The 20,702-nt window shown below is 44.4% G+C and overlaps 1 protein-coding gene across 1 annotated transcript in view; it reads left to right on the forward strand.

Annotated features, from left to right (window-relative positions):
* Positions 1 to 20,702, forward strand: part of DCC (DCC netrin 1 receptor) — an 814,397-nt gene that overhangs the window by 414,499 nt on the left and 379,196 nt on the right. The window contains exon 8 of the mRNA XM_054986644.1: positions 5,958 to 6,114. Coding sequence (XP_054842619.1) covers positions 5,958 to 6,114 — 157 coding nt within the window. The remainder of the gene's footprint in view (positions 1 to 5,957; positions 6,115 to 20,702) is intronic.

A 20,702-nucleotide genomic window follows, 5' to 3' on the forward strand; every position in this document is an offset into this window, starting at 1 on the left:
GTCATGGCTAGCCGAGACTTGCATATTTCTCTAAGATAACAGGAGAGGCCCTTTCTGGGTCCTAAGGAAGTAATGTTTGTCATATGGTTACAGATGATCAGAGAGAGAGAGTTACACATCAATTCAATAATATATATAGTATTAGCTTCAGCATGTTGTGGTACAAGCAATATCACAAACAGACAACCATGGCATGATTGTACACAGGCATGACAGGTGAGCCAGTGCTAAAAAGGATGCTCTTATCCAGTGGTGGCAGCAGTGGTTCAGTGGTAGGATGAATCTTTCTTTAGCAGCAAGGGTGATATCAAGGTAGGGGTGGTGGCTACTGCATCCTTAGGCAACGGAAGATCTTGAGCCATCACTACTTAAAAAAAAAACCTCTAAAAGAACTATTACCAATAATCAGAGAACAGTCAGTAGCTGTCCCGCTTCAGGCAGCAGCTGGACCTGTAAAGTACTGCTGACAGGTAATGAAAACCAGCTGGCAAGGCTAGGGATGCACAAAATCCATAAATCAAGAGAGTTGTCAAAGACAGGTGGGTCGGAGGTCAGAGAAACAGTTCCAAGAAGCAAGCACAGGCAACAGAGTAGCAGTTCAGGGAACTCATTGAAGCCATGCTGAAAGGGCTCCTCCCTCATGCTCTTATTCTCTGGGAGAGTTACTACAGCTGGTACACCTGCTTCAAGTCTTCTCCTCCAAAGCCCCTCCTTCCTCTGGGAAGGCCTGTTCAGAGCTTGGAGGCATGCTGACCTACATCGGGCCTGTAAGTCTCCTCTGTGCCTGCGGCAACTTTGCTCTCGTAGGTCTGGAGATATTGGAGCGGATAAGGAAGCTGGCTGCGTCTTGGCTGATGGCTCTGGGTGGGGAAGGGGAGCTTCTGGCTGGGATTCTGCATCTCACAGTTCAGCTGTGGTCGGCTGGTGGGTGACAGGCTGCTCCTCCACAGGAGAAGCAAAGCTGTTAGCAAGCCTTGGCTGTTCCAGCTGCTCCTCCTCCGAGGAATCATCAAGCACTGGCTATACTATGAAACCAGCCATGCAAGCTTCCTTGGGAAGGCATGCCTGAAGCATGATACTTCTACCCAAGAAAATCTTTTCTTTCATGGCCACTTTGAACTTATCAAGAAGGGCATCCATTGGTTATCTCAGTACCTGGGCAGGTCCATCTGGAAGAAGGCACTCATTGAGATATTCTTCTCCCAGACCATTTGCTGGCTTTAAAGGGGACTACCAGCACTTTGAACTGGGTGTAGCAATTAACTGGCAATCAGTACAAATGCAGCAAGATTAGAGTAATCTCCTCTTACCAACAGTTTGGCTGCTGTATTCTGGACCAGTGCCAAGAAAAATCCCGATCTCTAATAATTGTAAAGTTTTATAAACCTTTTTAAAGTGCTATAAGTGCAACAGTGCCTAGCTTATCAATGATTGTTAATAAATACAATAAATAACAGAAGGTAACAACACATATACCACTCTTTACAATCAGTTGCTGACATGGTGGTGTGAAACTGTTAGAAGCATTTGCTACGAAAAATTCCCTGTGAAGAAGTGTCAACACGAAATGGGATGGGACTAATTATGCTGGCAAAACCCGTAGGCAGGGCATTTTCAGCCCTGTTGCTTCTCTGGTTCCATCTAGCAAGTCTGTATTCCTGGCTCAGGATTTTGACCATCTGGCTTGTGTGCCTGTGTGCACCAACGTAAATGAACTGGTTTAAAGGAAATGATAAATTATTGTTGTAGATTCTTCCCACCATTTGGATATTCATGTAAAGACTTTGTAAAGAGTGGTATATGTGTTGTTACCTTCTGTTATTTATTGTATTAATTAACAATCATCAATAAGCTAGGCACTGTTGCCCTTATAGAACTTAAAAAAGGTTTATAAAACTTTACAATTATTAGATTGATCGTTGTGAACTCTGGGATTTTTTCTTGGCTTAGATCTTTTGTCCCTGGAGTAGCTCTTTCTTTGGGTTGTATTCTGGACCAGTGGCAGTTTTTGAATACTCTTCAAAAGCAGTCTCTATGCAGACCATATCATAGTAGACTAGTCTGGATGTCACTCGGGCATTTGTACAGGAACAGATCCCGCAAGAACTTGATTGATTAGCAGATTGAGGGCCAAGCTACACATGACGAATGACACTTGAACGGCAAGTGTATTTCTCCCTGTTCACTTGCCCTCCACTCAATCCACTTGCCGTTCAAGTGTCATTCATCATGTGTAGCTTGGCCCTGAGTCTTGTGTTCAGCAACAGGTGACTCTAGTTCAGGTCCTTGTTGAGCTCAGAAGTAAACTTCTCGGCACCATCGCTTACAAGGCTGGAGGGAGGATAAATGAGCTGCAAACTGTAAAGTGCTTTGCACCATGGAAAGGGGCATGGAGATCATTAACAATAATGGCTCGAGCTGTTCGATCCCTTTCCCCATCGCTCAGCCATTTATTCTTGTGCAAAGACACAAGCAAAAGTGCTTTTGGCAGCTGTGTGAATGATGAAGCGAGCCCAAAACAGTGAAGAAACTCCCATTGTCTGTGCAATTGCACGAGGCACATACCTGGTCAAACTCCTTGACCAAGCATGAAATGATGGAGTGTGCTCATAAAAAAAAATGTCCAGTGATTTAGGAAGTAACCTGTTGAGGAACATAAAAATAGGCTGTAGCTGTGCTTTTTTTCTTTATTGTTCTCGGAGTGTAAATAACATGTTTGCTATTCAATACCAGCCTGCTAGCAGCTTGCAAAGGTGAAATAGATTTTTTCCCTGGTAATAACAGAAAATGTTATGTATCAAACACTCCACGGCTTACAGAATAGCAGCAAGGGAGGGGGTGCCTGAAGTGGTGGACGGCATCAGGTTCACTTTGCCACCAATGGCTGGTCTGCATGCAGAAGCCAAGAAAATTTCAGCCTGATTTCCGAAACTGTTGCTTATTTTAATCCTTTTGTTGGTTGACATTAGATTAAGAGTGGCCAAAGCTGGCAGTACTGGGGGTTGAGAGTGTGAATTGTTCAGACGTACATCATCAGAGGGCTAAATTGTTCCATCCGAGAAATCCCAATTTTGATTTCACTTCATCTTGGGAAAACTGAACTTGTAATTCTTTATTGCTGTGCCATGTTCCCTATCATCACACCGATTTCCCCCTGTAAAATGTACATATTTTTCAACATGATTTGTGCAACAATATGTCAGCATTATGCACATATTTCACATAAATGTTGTAACTATGGTAGGTACAAATGCAATGCGACAGTAAAAAATATTTGAAATCACTGATGAAAATAAATAAATAAATAAAATAAGGAATTAAAGGATCGTATGCTGGGTTTGTAACCTATAGAGAGAAGTTCTGAAATGATCCCATAAAGCAGTTCTGTATTTTATTTAAAACATTTATATGCCACTTTTCCAGAGACCTGCTCAAGGCAGCTCACAAAGTAGAAAAACAGACAATAAAATCATTTTAAAAAACAACATAAAATTGAGGAGGAGCATAAACAACATAAAATTGGGGGGCATAGCTCAGTGGGAAATAGGGGTGCCACACTCCAGTTGGGGCCTGGAGATCTCCTGACTTCCAGACAACAGAGATCAGTTCCCCTGGAGAAAACAGCTGCTTTGGAGGGAGGGATTTATCGTGTTATACACCACTGAGCCCCCATCCCTTTCCAAATCTTGCCCCCTCCCCAGCTTCACACCCAAATCTCCAGGAATTTCCCAACCAAGAGCTGGGAATCCTCGTGGGAAAATGCCTTGACCTAAAACCATGGTGAATCGCTACCATATATACTTTTACTTTTTAAAACCATTCCTATTTACAGACGTGCTTGTGGTCTATTCAAATCTTGTCAATAGCATTTAAAACTCAGTGTGGTGTAGCTGTTAGAATATTGGATTAGGATCTAAGAAATCCTGGATCATTATCCTCACTCGGCCATTAAACTTGCTTGGGTGATTTTAGGCCAGTCACACACTCTCAGCCTAACCTATTTCACAGTGATGTTAGGGTTTTTTAAAAAGTAGGAAGGGAGAACTATAAGCTTTGAGAACTCTGCTCTGAGCCGTGGAGGAAGGGTAGGATTAAAACAGACTGGATAGATGTGTCATTTTTGCTTCTTATTGCAACAAGTAATATTAGAAAGAAGAGAAAGAAAATAACACACTGAACTCCAGTCCTTTCTGTTCATTCCAACTCAGGAACAGTAAAAATTCCGATTACAAATGGCATGGTACTGAGCCCAGCCTGCTGAAAGTCACCTCTGCCAACTCTGACGGTCACACACACCCCTTCCAAAGAAGAAAGAAATTAGAGAGGGTTCCAGTCCATCTTTCTTCCCCTTACAAATAAAGGATTGTCCTTGGCACTTTCGGAAAATGCTTTCAGAAGTGTTCCTACTAGAGGTGGTTATGAACTGGGAGAATGGCAGCTTGTTGCAGTTCATGGTTTTTCGCATTTCATGAACCACGAACAACCATGAACTTGCCTGGTTCGCAAACTGGTTTGTTTGGTTTGTTGGTTTGTCACTTCCGGGATGACAGAAGATCTGCACAAAGCCCCCCCCCCCAATTGCTTAGGTAATAGATTAATCGGCACCAGGCTGTCTGCAGTGATTAACCGAAAAATGAACCCTATGAACAGCTCTAAAAATCATAGCAGTTCATCATGGTTTGTCAAAAATGCGCTCCAACAAACTGCTGGTTTGCGAACCAAAAACCAGCCTGGTTCGTGATGAACTTTGGTTTGTCTTTGGGTTCATGTCCATCTCTAGTCGCTTGTGTGCCATATCATTTTTGATGGAGTAACGCTAAAGGGTGAGAGCATGGGATGGATTACAGGAATATTCCACCCCCAAAAGAATCTTCACTTTCAGCATGTTTTCATGGGGCACTCAGCAACTTAATATCTCATCAAATTAATATCTTACATACATAACAAACCGACCTCATAATTGTAAGGAAAAAGGGATTTTTGACTACTTAATTAAAATCAAGAATAAGTAAGAATTTAAAGTTTTAAACTAGAAGAGGTTATGAGATTAGCAATATATGTTTGTAATACATGTTTATAACAAACTTATTATTGGAGAAGATAGATGGTAAAACTAGAATAGAAATATTGAAATAGAACTGGAAAATCAGGAATATATAAAGCAAGTCTATTTTAAATATGTGAATTGGTTTATATTAAAATGTATGTCTAGTTTATGCTTTATGAAGATAAATGTAGAAGTAGATGATAGTAGATATATGGTATCGTGATTATATGATTATATTTTTGAGCTTATTATAAACTGATTTTTTTAAAGGAAAAAAAACATGCTTAACTTAGAGTCTCTCTTCACGAGACATCTTATACGGGGATGCTCAAGTGTAGGGAGACGCAATGTTAGCGGGAAGTGTAATTTCACCTCACTACAGGAACGTAGTTTAAAAAGAGCCATTGGAGATCTCTCCCTCAGAGGGTTTGTTAATTTCATCTTCACCTCCCGGAAGGCTTTGTCAATTTCACCTCCCCTCTGAGGAGCCATCTCCACCTGCTGGTGTAGAAAGGTGAAATTAACAGAGCCTTTGGCTCTATCATTTTAAACCACGCTTCCCAGCTAACATTACGTCTCCCTACACTTGAGCACCCCTGTGTCTCGAGTAGACAGACTCTTAGTGTTGGCGTGTGACCTCTGTGAAAAATACAAAGGGAGTGAAACCTGTGACTATTGTTGCCATGTTACAAAATTGTTTGATTAAACAAAACTTGTTTTAAAATGATTTCACTGTTAGTTCTCTTTTTCTCTTCCTTTTCTTCTTCCTCTATTGGTCTTATTCACACCTGATCCATTTGGTCCTATGTTTCCTAAATGTCAGTGGTGCCTACGACAGTTCTTCCTACTAGCCCTGAAACCCCTGAACCACCAGCCTCTCTGACTGATGCCTCTCCTTCCCCTTCTTTAGCTATCCCAAGCTCCAGTATCCTCCCCTCTGCTCCCCGAGATGTGGTCCCTGTTTTGGTCTCCAGTCGATTTGTTCGTCTCAGCTGGCGCCCACCTGCAGAAGCGAAAGGGAACATTCAGACCTATACCGTTTACTTCTCCAGAGACAGTGTAAACAGGTAAGTTCAGATGCCGGCTTGCAGGCAGTACGTGTGTTTATGAGCAATTATGAGCTGCATATTCTGTACTGCAATGGGTTCTGAAGGATGTGCCCAAAGAAAGTGCTATATACCTTGATTGGTGTGAATTATGCAAGTCATGCAAATCTGCTTATTTCTGCAAACTTTGCTTTTGCTCACAAGGAACATACGAAAATGATCATATACTGAGTTAGACCATTGATCCATCTAGTATTGTCTACTTGTACTGTTAATGGTGCCCTGACATGGATGGCCCAGACTAGCCTGATCTCATCAGATCTCAGAAGCTAAGCAGGGGTGGCCTTGATTAGTACTTGGATGGGAGACCTCCAAAGAAGTCCAGGGTCACTATGCAGAGGCAAGCAATAGCAAAGCCCCTCTGTTCATCTCTTGCCTTGAAAACCCTCTGAGGTTGTCATAAGTCACTTACAACTTAATACTGTTTTCTACCGTCACCACTGTTAACATCAGATTCTCAACCCTGCTGTGCTGTCCTTTAACTCAAGATTTCAGGGGCTGAATCTGGATCTTCTCCTTTAAAACGTGTGTCCTACCACTGTGCTCACTGGACAGCACCAGTATGCACACCACCTCCAGAAGTATGGTGGATGGTGTGACTACAAAAGACACGGCCTTCTCAGTGGTGGCTCCAATGTTAGGCATTTCCCTCCCTAGGAAAGTTCACTGTACCCCATATGTCTTGCCCTTAGGAGCCATCGTTCTTTTTAATCCCAGAGGACATTCGGTATCTGCATTAGATCTTGAATGGGAGCCTTCAGTTTAGTCTGATTGTTCAGTGTCGTTATACAGTTTATTGTGTGAGCTTGCCAATGATTGCTCATTCTTGTAACTCAGCAATGATTTGTAATGTTTCTCTTATAGATTTTAATAATGATGATAAGAATAACAACATTCAATGTATATCCTTCAGGACAATTTAACACCCACTCAGAACAATTTACAAAGTGTGTTGTTATTATCCTCACAACAATCACCCTGTGAGGCGGGTGGGGCTATGAGAGCTCGGAGAGAGCTGTGACTGACCCAAGGTCACTCAGCTGGCTTCAAGTGGAGGAGTGGGGAATCAAACCTGGCTCTCCAGATTAGAGTTCTGCTGCTCTTCTTAACCACTGCACCAAACTGACTCTTTGTTATGTTGGTAACCATCTTGGCAGTTTTAAAGATGCAATGTTTTAAGCTTAGATAACAGTATAAATAAAATGTAGCACAAAGAAGTCATAAACCGAGATTACTGGAAGTCCTGGACCTGCTACTGGCTTCTAAGATTTCACCACACACCTTCAAACCTGTCTCCATATGAATGAGATTTTTTAAAGAAGGAAAATCTGCTATTCTGTGGGTGCTGTTAACATAGCACTGCAGAATGCACACAACCCTACTTACATGTGGATGCTTTGGTATACTTGGCTTGTAGTCTACTGCTGTGCTCACCAAAGTTTGGACTCTTCCTCCAGCCTAATTAACTTTCCTCCATCTTAAGTGATTCTTCCTCTGGTAGAAAAGCCACCTAATTTGGAGAAAGTGTCAGATTTTGCTAGGGTTGCCAACCACCATATGGTGCTGCGAACAAGTGGGAAACCCCACCCGGGAAATAACAAGATCTTTCCAATTGCAATATCTCTTCAATACATACTATAAACTTATACTAAAGTGACCAGTGCTCAAATACAGGGAAACACGTTCTATCAAATTCATTCAATTCATACAAGTGAAATCTCATCAAATTCATACAGCTTATACAAAAGATATATACAGTAAAGATGATTAGAACACTCCCCCTAAGTTTTCCAAAGGAACCAGGGTAGTACGTTAACCTCAAGAACTTACAGGAACTGATCTATACTTACTTTCTGTATGGTCCCAGAGCAACTACCCTGGTGAACCTTCCACTGCTTTCTTAGCCACACTGCCCAAATTGGATCTCATCACCTGAGCTTACATCACCCAGATGCAGCCAAAGGTACACCTTTAAGCAAGGGGGTTGAATGCTGAAAGATACACACCTCTTCCTGCTGGCCAGCTTGTTTGAGCATGTAGCCCGAGATGTCTGCTGCCCTTCTATGGCTGCTGGAAACCACCCCCCATGTTGGTCTGATCTTTCAGGTTGGGACTTGGGAGCAGCACTTGGCATGGCAGCCTTAGCCACAAGCCACAGTTCAGAACTGAATCAGAATTTATGAGGCTGAGGGAAAAGTAGGAAGGAGTGTCTTAGAATTGTCTACAAACGAAGAGTGTACTTTTCCTTGATCCCCTGGTCCTAGCAAAGTAGTCGCCCCAGCTGGGATTTCAATGTCTTTTTTATTTCATTTATGGAGATGTTACATGCAGCGGTGGAAACAACAGCCTCCAAAGAGCTCTGCTTCATTTTGTGGCTGAAAGCCTCCTTCAGAACTGGTCTAAAAATAATTCTTTAAATGTATGTACCATCCTTTTTGCTTATTTGGGACTTCTGGGGCAGTTAAGGCACATTATGATATGAATACAAAATAAACAGAATATTAAATCCAGCCCTCTAATAAAAGCAAAACAAAAGTATAGCATCCATTAGATTTGTTAATGTTTTCCAAGACAAAACAAATACATGAAATAAAAGTACAGTAATAACATTTTCCGTTGGGGTAAGACTCAACTTTTTTTTCAGAATTTGTATAGATCAGCATTAAAAGACTCTTTGAGAACATGGTGGATATAGGTTTACCTTTTACCAGGGCTTTTTTTCTGGGAAAAGAGGTAGTGGAACTCAATGTCATAGCATGGGCTGCCAGGACCCGGGGCAACGCCCGGCAGGAGATGGTGCCTGAGCACGACACGAATACACACGCTCCCAGAACCACACGATGATGTCATTTCCAGGAAGTGAGGTCATCACACAGAGTGCAGATACCCCCAGGAGCACACCCATAATCTGGGCCCACTTGCCTCCCTGCCCCTTATTTCACAGCCCTCCAGTGGCACTGCCCGCACTGCTGCCACCAGCTCAGAGCCAAACTACAAGTGCCGCCTTACACAGGTTGGACACTTGTCAGCTTCCCTCAAGTTTTGATGGGAAATGTAGGCATCCTGGTTTTACAGCTTGCCTCTCCATTACAGCTGCAAGACCAGGATGCCTACATTTCCCATCAAAACTTGAGGGAAGCTGACAAGTTTCCAACCTGTGTAAGGCATCACTTGTAGCTTGGCTCTCAGTGTGCTCCTCAGCCAGCAGCCACTGCAGGAGGGCCAGCTCAGTGCCCACTGAGCCAGCTGCCTCATCAGTGCAGCAGGCGGCTCGGCAGCCTCCTGCAGACACAGCACAGGATCCCCTTGGTGTTGCACCCCCTAAAACTTTTGTGCCCAGGGTGACCGCCACTTGCCCCCCCCACACACACACATGACACCACTGGCCTGAGCAAGCCGATGAGCTCGGGTTACCTGGCGCAAGGCTGGAGCGGAGGAGGGCCGGGCAGGAGAAGCACCAGCACCTGGTCTCCATGCCTGGGACAGGAAATCTCCTGAACCAACTGGCCACGCCTGCTGCTTTGCTGCCTGGCATGCCCTCACAGGCAGGGAGGCACTTGAGGAAATGGTGGTAGAGGCAGAGTGGCAAACCACCCCGTAAAAAGTCTGCCAAGAAAACATCGTGATGCGACATCCCTCCACAGGTCAGTAATGACTCGGTGCTTGCCCAGGGGACTACCTCTACCTTTTTAAGTGTGACCACTTACAGACCAACATGGATACCCTCCTGAAACTATCTCCAGGGAATTCAGAGAACGCTTTCACAATGGACACACTTCTGAATCTGCATCTTCAAGTTGCATACTTTGGAAACCATAAAACTTGGACCGGATAGATGTTTATTATGGGAAATGGTTTCTACTTATACTGCCATTATTTGCTCAAGCTGTGCAAGCATTGTTGTACAGTACAATCATGTTTGTGCCATATGATATCATCATCACTCCTACTTTTGCATTCCCTCCTCCCTAAAATAAGAGTAGAGATTCTGTCTTAGATGGAACGTAAAGCTGCTTTTGCTAAGTAGAAAATTCCAAAAGTACACAGTGCCTGAAGTGCTTTTCTTGGTGATTAAAGTGTGAAATACATATACTTTCCTCCAACAACTGCATTTTAATTAAAGTTGGCATTTATGAGACTAGTCCTGGAGGCAGCCATCTTTCTGAAACGTGATGTTATTTGCAGGGCTTTGAAACTATCAACATAATAGAGAAGAGGTACAATGGCCTGTGGCTTGCTAGTATCATGAATGTTGGCCACATCTTTGTTAGCTAGTCGTACAAAGATCAAGTTCATTCTGAAGAATTGCACAAACAGAGGGGAACACATACACAGCCTGGCAGACAGGAGAGAGTCTAGATCAGGATTCTCCAAGCTGTTTACCATTTTAGAATCCTGATCTAACCATTGGTGGTAAAGAGTGCTGCCAAGTCATAGCTGACTTACGGTGACCCCTGGTGGGGTTTTCATAGCAAGAGACTAACAGAGGTGTTTTGCCATTGCCTGCCTCTGCAACCCTGGCCTTTGTTGGAGGTCTCCCATCCAATTAGGAACCAAGACTGACCCTACTTAGTTTCTGAGGTCTGATGAGGTCAGGCTCACCTGGGCTATCCAGGTCAGGGCAATCAAACCATTACAGTCTAAAATTTATGCAAGAAGGTGGTGGTATGCATTCAGATTATTCCCAATCCAAAAAAGTACCCAACATTCTCTCTTCAGTTTTAGATTGGAAATATCTAAAGCAAAAGACTACCTGGGACTTCAGAGCAGGAGAAAATGTGATAGATGGAAGAAACATTTTATTTCTGAAATAGTATTGAGCTTGAGTACAATTGGGTTGGTCATTATATCAGCTTAACGTGCCACTCAGGACAGTTGTGAGGGGAAAATCGAGCAGAGGAGAATAATGCACACAACCTTGGACTCATTGGAGAAGGAACAGGGGAAAATCCAATAAATTTTATTCTCACAACAAACCTGTGAGAGAGGGAGTCTGAGAATGACAAGCTCAAGGTAACACGGTTTGTTTCATGGCTGACTAGTGATTTAAAGTTGGTTGTCTCCATTTCTGGTCTGTTGCTCTAACTACTACTTCACACAGGCTTGTGATGTTGTATGCAAATGATGACACCAATGTGCATTAGGAGGGGTGGGGTGGGGACTGGGGAGTCATGTTGAATTTATTCCAGGGCCAGAGAATTGATGCTTAGGACATGTCAAGGAATGAATGTTTTTAAACCTGATTGTATTGTGTGGGTTCCATTGCATTCATCAGTTCCCAGATACACACATTATTTGTTCGGACTCTTTCTTCAAATTCAGGCATCCTCTCTTCCCTTGCCTTTTAAGTAAACGAATAAAAGAATTCTATAAAACAGTCCTGAGAGATGTAGTTAAATTCATCAATATCCTTTTACCTTCTTTCAGTATTTCAGCAGATGTTTTTACCTGCTTGAAATTCACCTGAAACTTGATTTCAGGGTGGGGGAAATCATTAGCAATCTAATAACATTGCTGTGCTTGTGTCATGAAAGCTTCCTGCTTTGTATTCATCAAACCACTGTTTTTATTTTCTCCTCTTTCCTTCTCAAGACCCTCTTCTCTAGCAAAAATTCCTTTTGCCTCAGCTTACCTGTTTCCCTGTTACAACTTTTTTCCCCCTCTTTTCATTGTTAATCCTTCCAGCCCTCTCTGTCAAGTCTATTGAATGTAGGTTGTCCATGGTCATGGATAACGACAAGAACAACATTCAATTTATATACCACCCTTCAGAACGACTTAACACCCACTCAGAGTGGTTTACAAAGTATGTTATTACTATCCCCACAACAATCACCCTGTGTGAGGTGGGTGGGGCTGAGAGAGCTCTGGCAGAGCTGTGACTGGCTTAAGGTCACCCAGCTGGCTTCAAGTGGAGGAGTGGGGAATCAAACCCAGCTCTCCAGATTAGAGTCCTGCTGATCTTAAGTGACTGACCCAAGGTCACCCAGCTGGCTTCAAGTGGAGGAGTGGGGAATCAAACCCAGCTCTCCAGATTAGAGTCCTGCTGATCTTAAGAGACTGACCCGAGGTCACCCAACTGGCTTCAAGTGGAGGAGTGGGGAATCAAACCCAGCTCTCCAGATTAGAGTCCTGCTGATCTTAAGAGACTGACCCAAGGTCACCCAGCTGGCTTCAAGTGGAGGAGTGGGGAATCAAACCCAGCTCTCCAGATTAGAGTCCTGCTGATCTTAAGAGACTGACCCAAGGTCACCCAGCTGGCTTCAAGTGGAGGAGTGGGGAATCAAACCCGGCTCTCCATATTAGAGTCCTGCTGATCTTAAGAGACTGACCCAAGGTCACCCAGCTGGCTTCAAGTGGAGGAGTGGGGGATCAAACCCGGTTCTCCCTACTAGAGTCATTCATGTTTTGTTACATGGTCTACTTTCCCCAAAAGTCCAATCCCACAATGGTGTCCATTGAGCTGCATAAGCAATGACTTTCCTGCCTTCCCCCTCCAACTGCAGTCTCCCACCCCCCTAAAATTGAGTCATTATGGGATATTGGACTCTCAGGAATATATGGGGGGATTCTGGGGGTCTTCAATGAGAAGGAGAAATCGGTGACAATCACCCTCTTTTTCTACAAGTGGAAGTGTCTATTCATGAATGCGTGAAGTTACCTTCTACTGGAGTCAGACCATTGGCCCATCAAAGTTAGTACTTTGCACTCTGACTGACAGCTGTCTCCAAGATCTCAGCACAGAGATCTTTCATGCCACCTACTACCTGATTATTTTAACTGGAGATACTAGAGAGAAACCGTGAATGGAACGATGCACAGAATCCAAACCGGCAAAAACAAGTTAAGATCATCATCTCAGCACAACTCTCAGCAACCTACAATAATGAACGTTTCAAAGCCAAGGGTCTGAGTCCAACAAACAGAAGAAGTCCCTCTGGAATAACTGGTCATACCTAACTACAGAACCTCTCAAAGGCTCAAAGCAAAATACAGACTTGGAGTGATTCCGCACACATTGGATAATGCACTTCCAATCCTCTTTATAGATCATTTGGAACGGATTTTTTTTGTGTGCGGAACAAAAAATCCACCTCAAACGATTAATAAAGTGCAATGAAAGTGCATTATCCAACGTGTGCGGAACCAGCCTTGGCTTCCTTGCCCTCCAACTCTTATCAACTTCCCCGTTCCGCTCAGCAGTATAGTGATGTGCATATGAATCCACACCAAATGTGTGTGCTCTAGGATGGCTCTAGGACAGAACTGTGTTTTACACTTACTATAAGGGTGCTGCTGAAAACAGCCATTTCAGAATTTCCTGCTTTACCCCATAATATGTAGGATTACCTCGGTCATGCTGCAATATCATGTCATTTTATTATATTTTAATATTTATTCCGCCAATCGAGAAATTTTATTGTATATGGAAGTGTTTTAATGTTTTTTTATAATATTTTTATTGTTTTTAAACTATATGTTACAAATTGTATGCTGTTACACCGCCTTGAGCCCGTCTGACGGGGAGGGCGGTTTAGAAATGCAATAAATAAAATAATAAAAATTTAACAAAAATTATATTAAAGTGGCTAATGAGTTAAAATATCCATTTGTCTTTCCTTTTCGGTTGCCAATGGGTGAAGACTTTTTGTTTGTTTGTTTTGCTTGGCATTCCCTCAATGATGTCTTCTCCTCCCCCAATTTTTAAACTATTGTTTATAATTTTTGTATTCAATTTAAGCCCCGGTTTTAAATTGATGTATTTTTGCCCTAATATTAAGATGTGATTTTAATTTGTTATCCACCTTGGTGGCCCAATGGCGCGGAAAGGCAAGGTAAAAAACTTATAAATAAATAAAATATACATAACAAAATCACATTTTCAAATGACTAAAACCAACCAAAACCACAACACATAATTAAAACAGTTATACCAGAGCTCAAAACACACATGGACATAAAAACAATTAAAAACATTTGAAACAATTAAAAACATTGAGCACGAAGGATGGACCTCCGAGGAAATGCCAAATGAAACAAAAATTCTTCACTGGAAGCAGAAGATGGCAACAAAAGTGGACAGACAAATCTCCCTAGGGAAAGAGCGCCAGAACGTTGGTGCTTTTCCTGAGAAGGCCTTCTCCTGGACTGCCGCCTGCCTAATCTCAGAAGGCAGAGGCAAATGAAGCAAGTCGCATTGTCTTCTCCCTCATGAACAAAAATCAGCATTGTGCGCAGTGCGATGATAACAATAGCAACAACTACAACATTTGATTTATATACCGCCCTTCAGGACAACTTAATGCCCACTCGGAGTAGTTTACAAAGTGTGTTATTATGATGTCACAACATGTCCTAAGTGATCGTGCATATTTTTAAGAAAAATTGACACAGGGATGCCATTATTTTGGTATCTTTGTGTCATATGTATTTCTCTGTGTCATATATGACACGAATATATTCTGTGTTAAGCAGGGCCGATGCCACCATTGAGGCTGTGAGGTGGGCGCCGTGGGCACCGCAGGGCTGGAGGGGATACCAGAAGGGGTGCCAGGGGTGGAGGCATGCACCACGGAGCTGTTGTGCCAGGCCCGCAGCTGCTGCTGCAGCCAGCCAGCCCTGCGCCACCACCGCCACATGCCCCAGGCTGGGTGCAGCAGCTGCGGGCCAGGCACGGTAGGCAGCTGGGACAGAGTGCAGAGTGCGAGCAGCCTCTTCACGCTGCCCCAGCCATCCGCCAGCCAATGGGCCTGGCTTTGCTGCATGATGACATCATCATGTGATGATGTCATTACGCAGTCCAGGGACATGTGTGTGAGCTGTGCGTGCACGCACACGAGAAGGTAGCCACAGGCACCAGAAACCCTGGTGCTGGTGGTGGTGTTAAGTACTGGTCCTCTGAGGGCATGACAAGTTTCATATCGATGTTAAGGCAGTAGGTTATCTCACAAGTATTTACTTTCTCTTTCCCTGGCACCATGTCCTTGAAGGCTGGCTGCGGCCAGATCGAAATGTATCATTCTTGGGAACTGAGATGTTTTTATTCTTTGTTCTGTCTAGCCTAAATCTAGCTTTCCCTTCTCACCGGCCCCCCACCCCACCCCGGGGCTCTTGTGCTCCTGAAACTTTAACAGTCTTTATCCTGATGGTGGGAATTTTCTCTATAACTAACATCACTAACTCCATTTAAGTCACTTCTGCCAATTCAGTTGTCTGAGCACCTTGTACCTGATGGATCTCTAATAAAGTTACTTCAACCAATACGCCTGTGTGTTTGCTGTGGAGAACTTGGGGATTCTACCTGCCAAGGACTGACACTCTGTCTCTAAAGATATGATGTATCTCTGGGTGGGACCCATAATATTTAACATGTTCAGTTTAGCAGTTTATGTATTTTTGCACAGGTGTTATCTGCAAAAGTCTGTAAGATAAGATGACACATTTAAAATGGCATTAGTTACTTATGAAGTCCATTATAGGAAATATCACTTTCTCTTTGCTAGAGGGATAGCTCTTCACATGGGCTTAAAATGCCACTTTTAATTTAAAATGAAAACTTTTAGAAACCATGTTAAGACTTCTATTGTGGTAGGAACTGCCTCTGGTCTTGTGAACTTTCAGAGTCTCTGGGTGCACAAAATAAATGTAGTTTCCTTTAAGTGCTTGGGTAGAATACCGAGTCATTTATTGTTTATACATTATTTTAACAAAAGAGCCATTTTTCTCTTTACAATAATAGTGGATCTGACATTAACCTCAGGCATGCACTGAAATTGTCAGACAAATTACTGTAACTCCAACAGTACAGAATGATTCCTGGTGCTGAAGAATAACAGTAATTTTGCTTGACAATTGACAGTCCTAGTATCACCAGCGTTATACTGAGAACCAGCCATTCCACAGTACACCTTCAGTGGCTTCATCTTCCTCTGTTGTTACTATCCAGTGACATCTGTCTCAAAAGTTTGAAAAGTTCAAACTATTTTGTGGAGTTTCTTAAGAGCTTCGTAGGAATTCAACAAGATTCCTTACAAGTAACAGGGAACAGGTCTCTTTGACTGTCAGTTTTCCATAATTCTCTAAAGTTTGCAGCATGTTGGATGTAATGGAAGAGTTGCAAGTTGCTGGGAAGAACAGCAGAGGAGAGCTACTGCAAGCTTGCCCTCCTGGTGGGTTTGGCAGGATCGGCCAGTTGGTCATTGAAAGAACAAGGGTGCTTTGGCTTGATCTACCCAGGCTTTCCTTATGTTCCTATGTGTGCAATTGTCATTCATTTGGAGCACTGATAAGAGTCAGGGGGCACAGCTAATGCTGGACACTGTGTATTAGTACTGCAGATTCCCAGTGGATAAGCTATTGTGGAAAGTGTTCCCCAAAAATGGAAGGTTTGAAAAACCATTGGATTCTAAATTGAATATCCTGATCTGGATAGCTCAGGTGAGCCTGATCTCATCTGATCTCAGAAGCTAAGCAGGGTCGGCCTTGGTTAGTAATTGGATGGGAGATCTCCAAGGAAGACCAGAGCTGCAGAGCCAGGCAATGGCAAACCATCTCTGTTAGTTTCTTGCCATAGAAATCCCACAAGGGCTCACAGGGCTTATTAGCTTATCCAAGTGGATAAGCGAATGTGGAAAGGGTTCCCCAAAAATGGAAGGTTTGAAAAACCACTGGATTCTAAATTGAATATCCTGACCTGGATAGCTCAAGTGAGCCTGATCTCGTCCGATCTCAGAAGCTAAGCAGGGTTGGCCTTGGTTAGTAATTGGATGGGAGATCTCCAAGGAAGACCAGAGCTGCAGAGCCAGGCAATGGCAAACCACCTCTGTTAGTTTCTTGCCATGAAAATCCCACCAGGGCTTACCATAAATCAGCTATGTCTTGAGTGCACTCTCCACTCCACTAAATTGGATAGCCAAGACATAGATCGGGTTTACACGATCGTTTTGGCAGAAAATAAATAGCCCCCACAGGGTGTCTACTTCTTGCATAAGCAGCATGACATGAGAGTGTCTAATTTATGCCAATGTTGTTACCAGAACTGCTCTTTATTACAATGGGGAATTAGCTATAGCAGTCTGTAACTTAATATTAAGCGCGGATCATAACCTATGTATACGGAGGTCCCGATCCCAGACACTCTAGTGAAAAAGAGGCAGACAACGGATAAGGTCCAAACACGTGTATTTAGTGTGGCGTAAGCCTAACTTGCACAGTCATACAAGAAACACACAAGGTCTAGGAAATACAGAGTAGGAAATACAGAGACGTTCGCATTAGCGGGTTCCCAACGATGATAAGGGAAATACTCACAATCCTGGAGCGAAGCAGAGACACAGCAGCGAGGGTGGCCCAATGCCAGCACTGGGACCACAGACGGACAGCAAGGAGGTCTGGATAGGGAATGGCCTGAGCACCGAGTGGTCTGGGAGACCAGCTTAAATACCCCAAAACGTACCCTGGGGCTGGTGCTGTACTTGGTGGTTCTCACAGATTAACACAAAGGTTCTAATGGGCTACTGAATGGCTTGGATGGGACACTTTGGTAATCAGATTGCGATAAGTGACACCTCAGGAAGAGGGGACAAAAGAGGGAGGGGGAAATCCAAGTGGGCTGAAAGGATGTTCCAGCGGACAGGGCTTGTCCTGATGTCATCAGCTTCTGGAATGCGGCGGTTTCTTTGAGATGCATTCTCTAAGTGCTTGGGATGGTCAGCACTTAGCTCTTCTCCGGGGCGGCTCCTAAGATATGCAGAGCGGGGCGAGGGGCTCTCGCTGCGGACGTGGTGTGCCCGCTTCGCCGAAATGGCTTCTCAAAGCAGTCTTCTTCCCAGGGTCTTCTGGCTGCCTGAGAACATGGATGCCGGCTGGGCATAGCTGAGGCTGGATAGCAGGCTGCCCGGTAGCGAGGGCAAGCTCGGCGACCGGCTCGTGGGAGGCTCCAGGCGGGAACTGACCAGGGAGCGCCCAGCCAGGCTCGCTGGAGGTTTCCCCCGGCAGGCGCCCGGCTGCTAGCAGCGGCTTGGGCCCGTATGAGGCAGGCTTCCATGGAGGCAGGGGGACAGCACTCAAAACACAGTCCAGAACAGGGAACAGGCACGGTCCGTGGCAGATGGCAATGCAGGCACGGGGCACACTTGTAATAAAGTCCAAACGCACACTGGGAAGTCCAGATACAGGTCAGGGCAGGGCTGCCCAGAAATAGAGTCCTTTGTGCAGTTAACCAAACATGGAGTCGGTAAACTACACAGTCTATTGCAGCAGCAAGGTAATTGACACGCAGGCAGGAAACTGACACGTGTATCAGAACACACACGTGTAAGGCAGTTTTTGGTGTAGCAGTAAAACGGCAATGCAGGAAACTTTAACACAGTTCATGGCAGGCCCTAAAGCAGGGGAGGGGGCCTACTTGGCAACAATTCCCCCCCTCGGAGACCCCGGGACATCAGGCGCGCGGGTCTCCGAACTTGACTTCAAAGGCGAGGTGGTCGGCAATGTCCGGTGGTCGAGCTTCGAGCGAAGAAGGAGTGGGAAGGGGAGGGGGAGGAGGCGTCACTCAAAAATTTAGTTTGGAGAACCACCTAACCGAATAAGTGCAATTTAGATCAGCCAATGGGCTGCAGGTCTCTGGGTTCACACCAGGGGGTGTGCTAAGTGCTACAGTCAACATAGACAGCAATTCATAGGCAGCAATGAGTAATTCATGCATATAAATAGCAATAATTCATATTTGTGTATATTGATCAATTCGTGGATGGGGGTAATTCATACGTAATTCATGGTGGATTAAAAGCACTAAAAACCAGGAACAATTCATATACATGGATTAATTCATAGGCATAGAATTAAAAGCAAAGGCAATTCATGGATACAATTCATGAATGTAAGAATAAAAGCAGGCTACTTAAAAGCAGAATTCATAGGTGCGGGAATAATTCATATAGGAAAGTGCAAGTCAGGCATAGACCAATTCATCAAGGGTGGAACAATTCATAGATGGTTAAAATCATAAATACATATATAGGATTAAAACAATAATTCAGGAAGTTAAAACCAATTTCATAGATGATAGCAGCAATAGTAAAAGCAAGTGCGAGGAAATAATTCATGAGGGGTAAGCGGCGGAAGGGCTCATAGGGGACAGAAAAATAGACTTCGCTATTAAAAGACCAATTCATACAGTCAGATTAAAACCAAATTCATACAGGCTAAAATCAGGACTAAAATAACCTTTAAAAGAGACCGTTCAGGAATGGTCCCGGTTAAAACCAAATTCATAAAAATGATAAATAGGCTAGAATTACCTCGGCGGAGGGAGTCAGGTTAAAAAGGCAATTCATAAGGTTAAAATCAAATTCATAGGGCTAAAGTTAATAGGGGGTGATAAAAGGGTCCCAGTTCATGGGGAGATCATGGGCGCACTTGCAGTAGATAGAGGGGGGGACTAGTTCGGGGCTAAATTCATGGGAGTGAAATTCATAAAAGTAATGGAAAGAAAACTCATAAAACAGTAGAGCAACAAAGATCACAGACGGCTCAGTCCGCAGTACAGCTGCTAGACTGGGTTGCATATTTACAAGAACAAGCAGGCTTAGTCCATGTGTTCCAAAACACACTTCCACCCCCCCTTGCTGTCTGCGTCAATCCGCAGAGCAGGGTCGGTGAGCGGCGAGAAGGGCTTCAGGCACACAGTTCTAGTCCTCATGGAGGTAGTGCCGCTGGCGGTTCGACGGCTGGCCGTGGGCTGGGAGGCGGAGTAATATGTCCCCCCCTAGTCCACAAGAGGGCCTCGGAGCGGTGTCCGGCAGCAAAGCGTCCATGGGGCTGGTTCAAGGTCCGTACACATAAAGGCACAAGTATAGTTCACAATCACACAAGCAACAAAATAAACAAGGGCTAAAAACGGGGCGCCAAGAACGACCATTAGGGCAAGAGGAGGTCGGGATTGTAATGATCCAAACGGTAGGACAGTTGGAGTTGCTGGAGCTGTCGGCGGCTCCAACAGCCCAAATAAAGTAGTGAGGCACATAACAAAACTTGAAAGGCCAAAATAACAACGATCGGGTGCAAAGCCAAATTGTAAATTCCAGTGGCAGTGGGGCTCCAGCCAAAGAGGGTCTCCCACCACGAATGCTCGCCGGTGGTCTTAATCCGCTGGGCAAGGTCCAAAATCTCCTTCCCGTTGTGGGACACAACCAAAGCAGTGGTATCCCCGTCCCTCTGGATGCTCTGGAGGGTGTGGTGGAGCTGCGGGTGGGCCAGGAGCTCGTGGATTAGCTCCATACCGATGCCAAGGGAGACTGGCTTCACATACCGATAGATGGAGGGTGCCACCAGGATCTCTTCTTGGGTCCAGACCGGTACCGTGTAGGTGAAGTCGCAGGCTGCCACTGAAGACAGGTTGCAAAAGCAGCGATTGACTCCCGGGATCACGGGCTTGAGCTGGAACGAGTTCAGGATCACAAAGTCGCAGGCCGTTCGCACGCAGGCACATCCTTTCCCAATGTAGACGACAGCGGAGCTGTTTTCCCGGACGACCTCAAAAGAGCACT

Source organism: Eublepharis macularius, chromosome 8 (assembly GCF_028583425.1).
Source record: "Eublepharis macularius isolate TG4126 chromosome 8, MPM_Emac_v1.0, whole genome shotgun sequence".
In the NCBI taxonomy this organism is placed as follows: domain Eukaryota; kingdom Metazoa; phylum Chordata; class Lepidosauria; order Squamata; family Eublepharidae; genus Eublepharis; species Eublepharis macularius.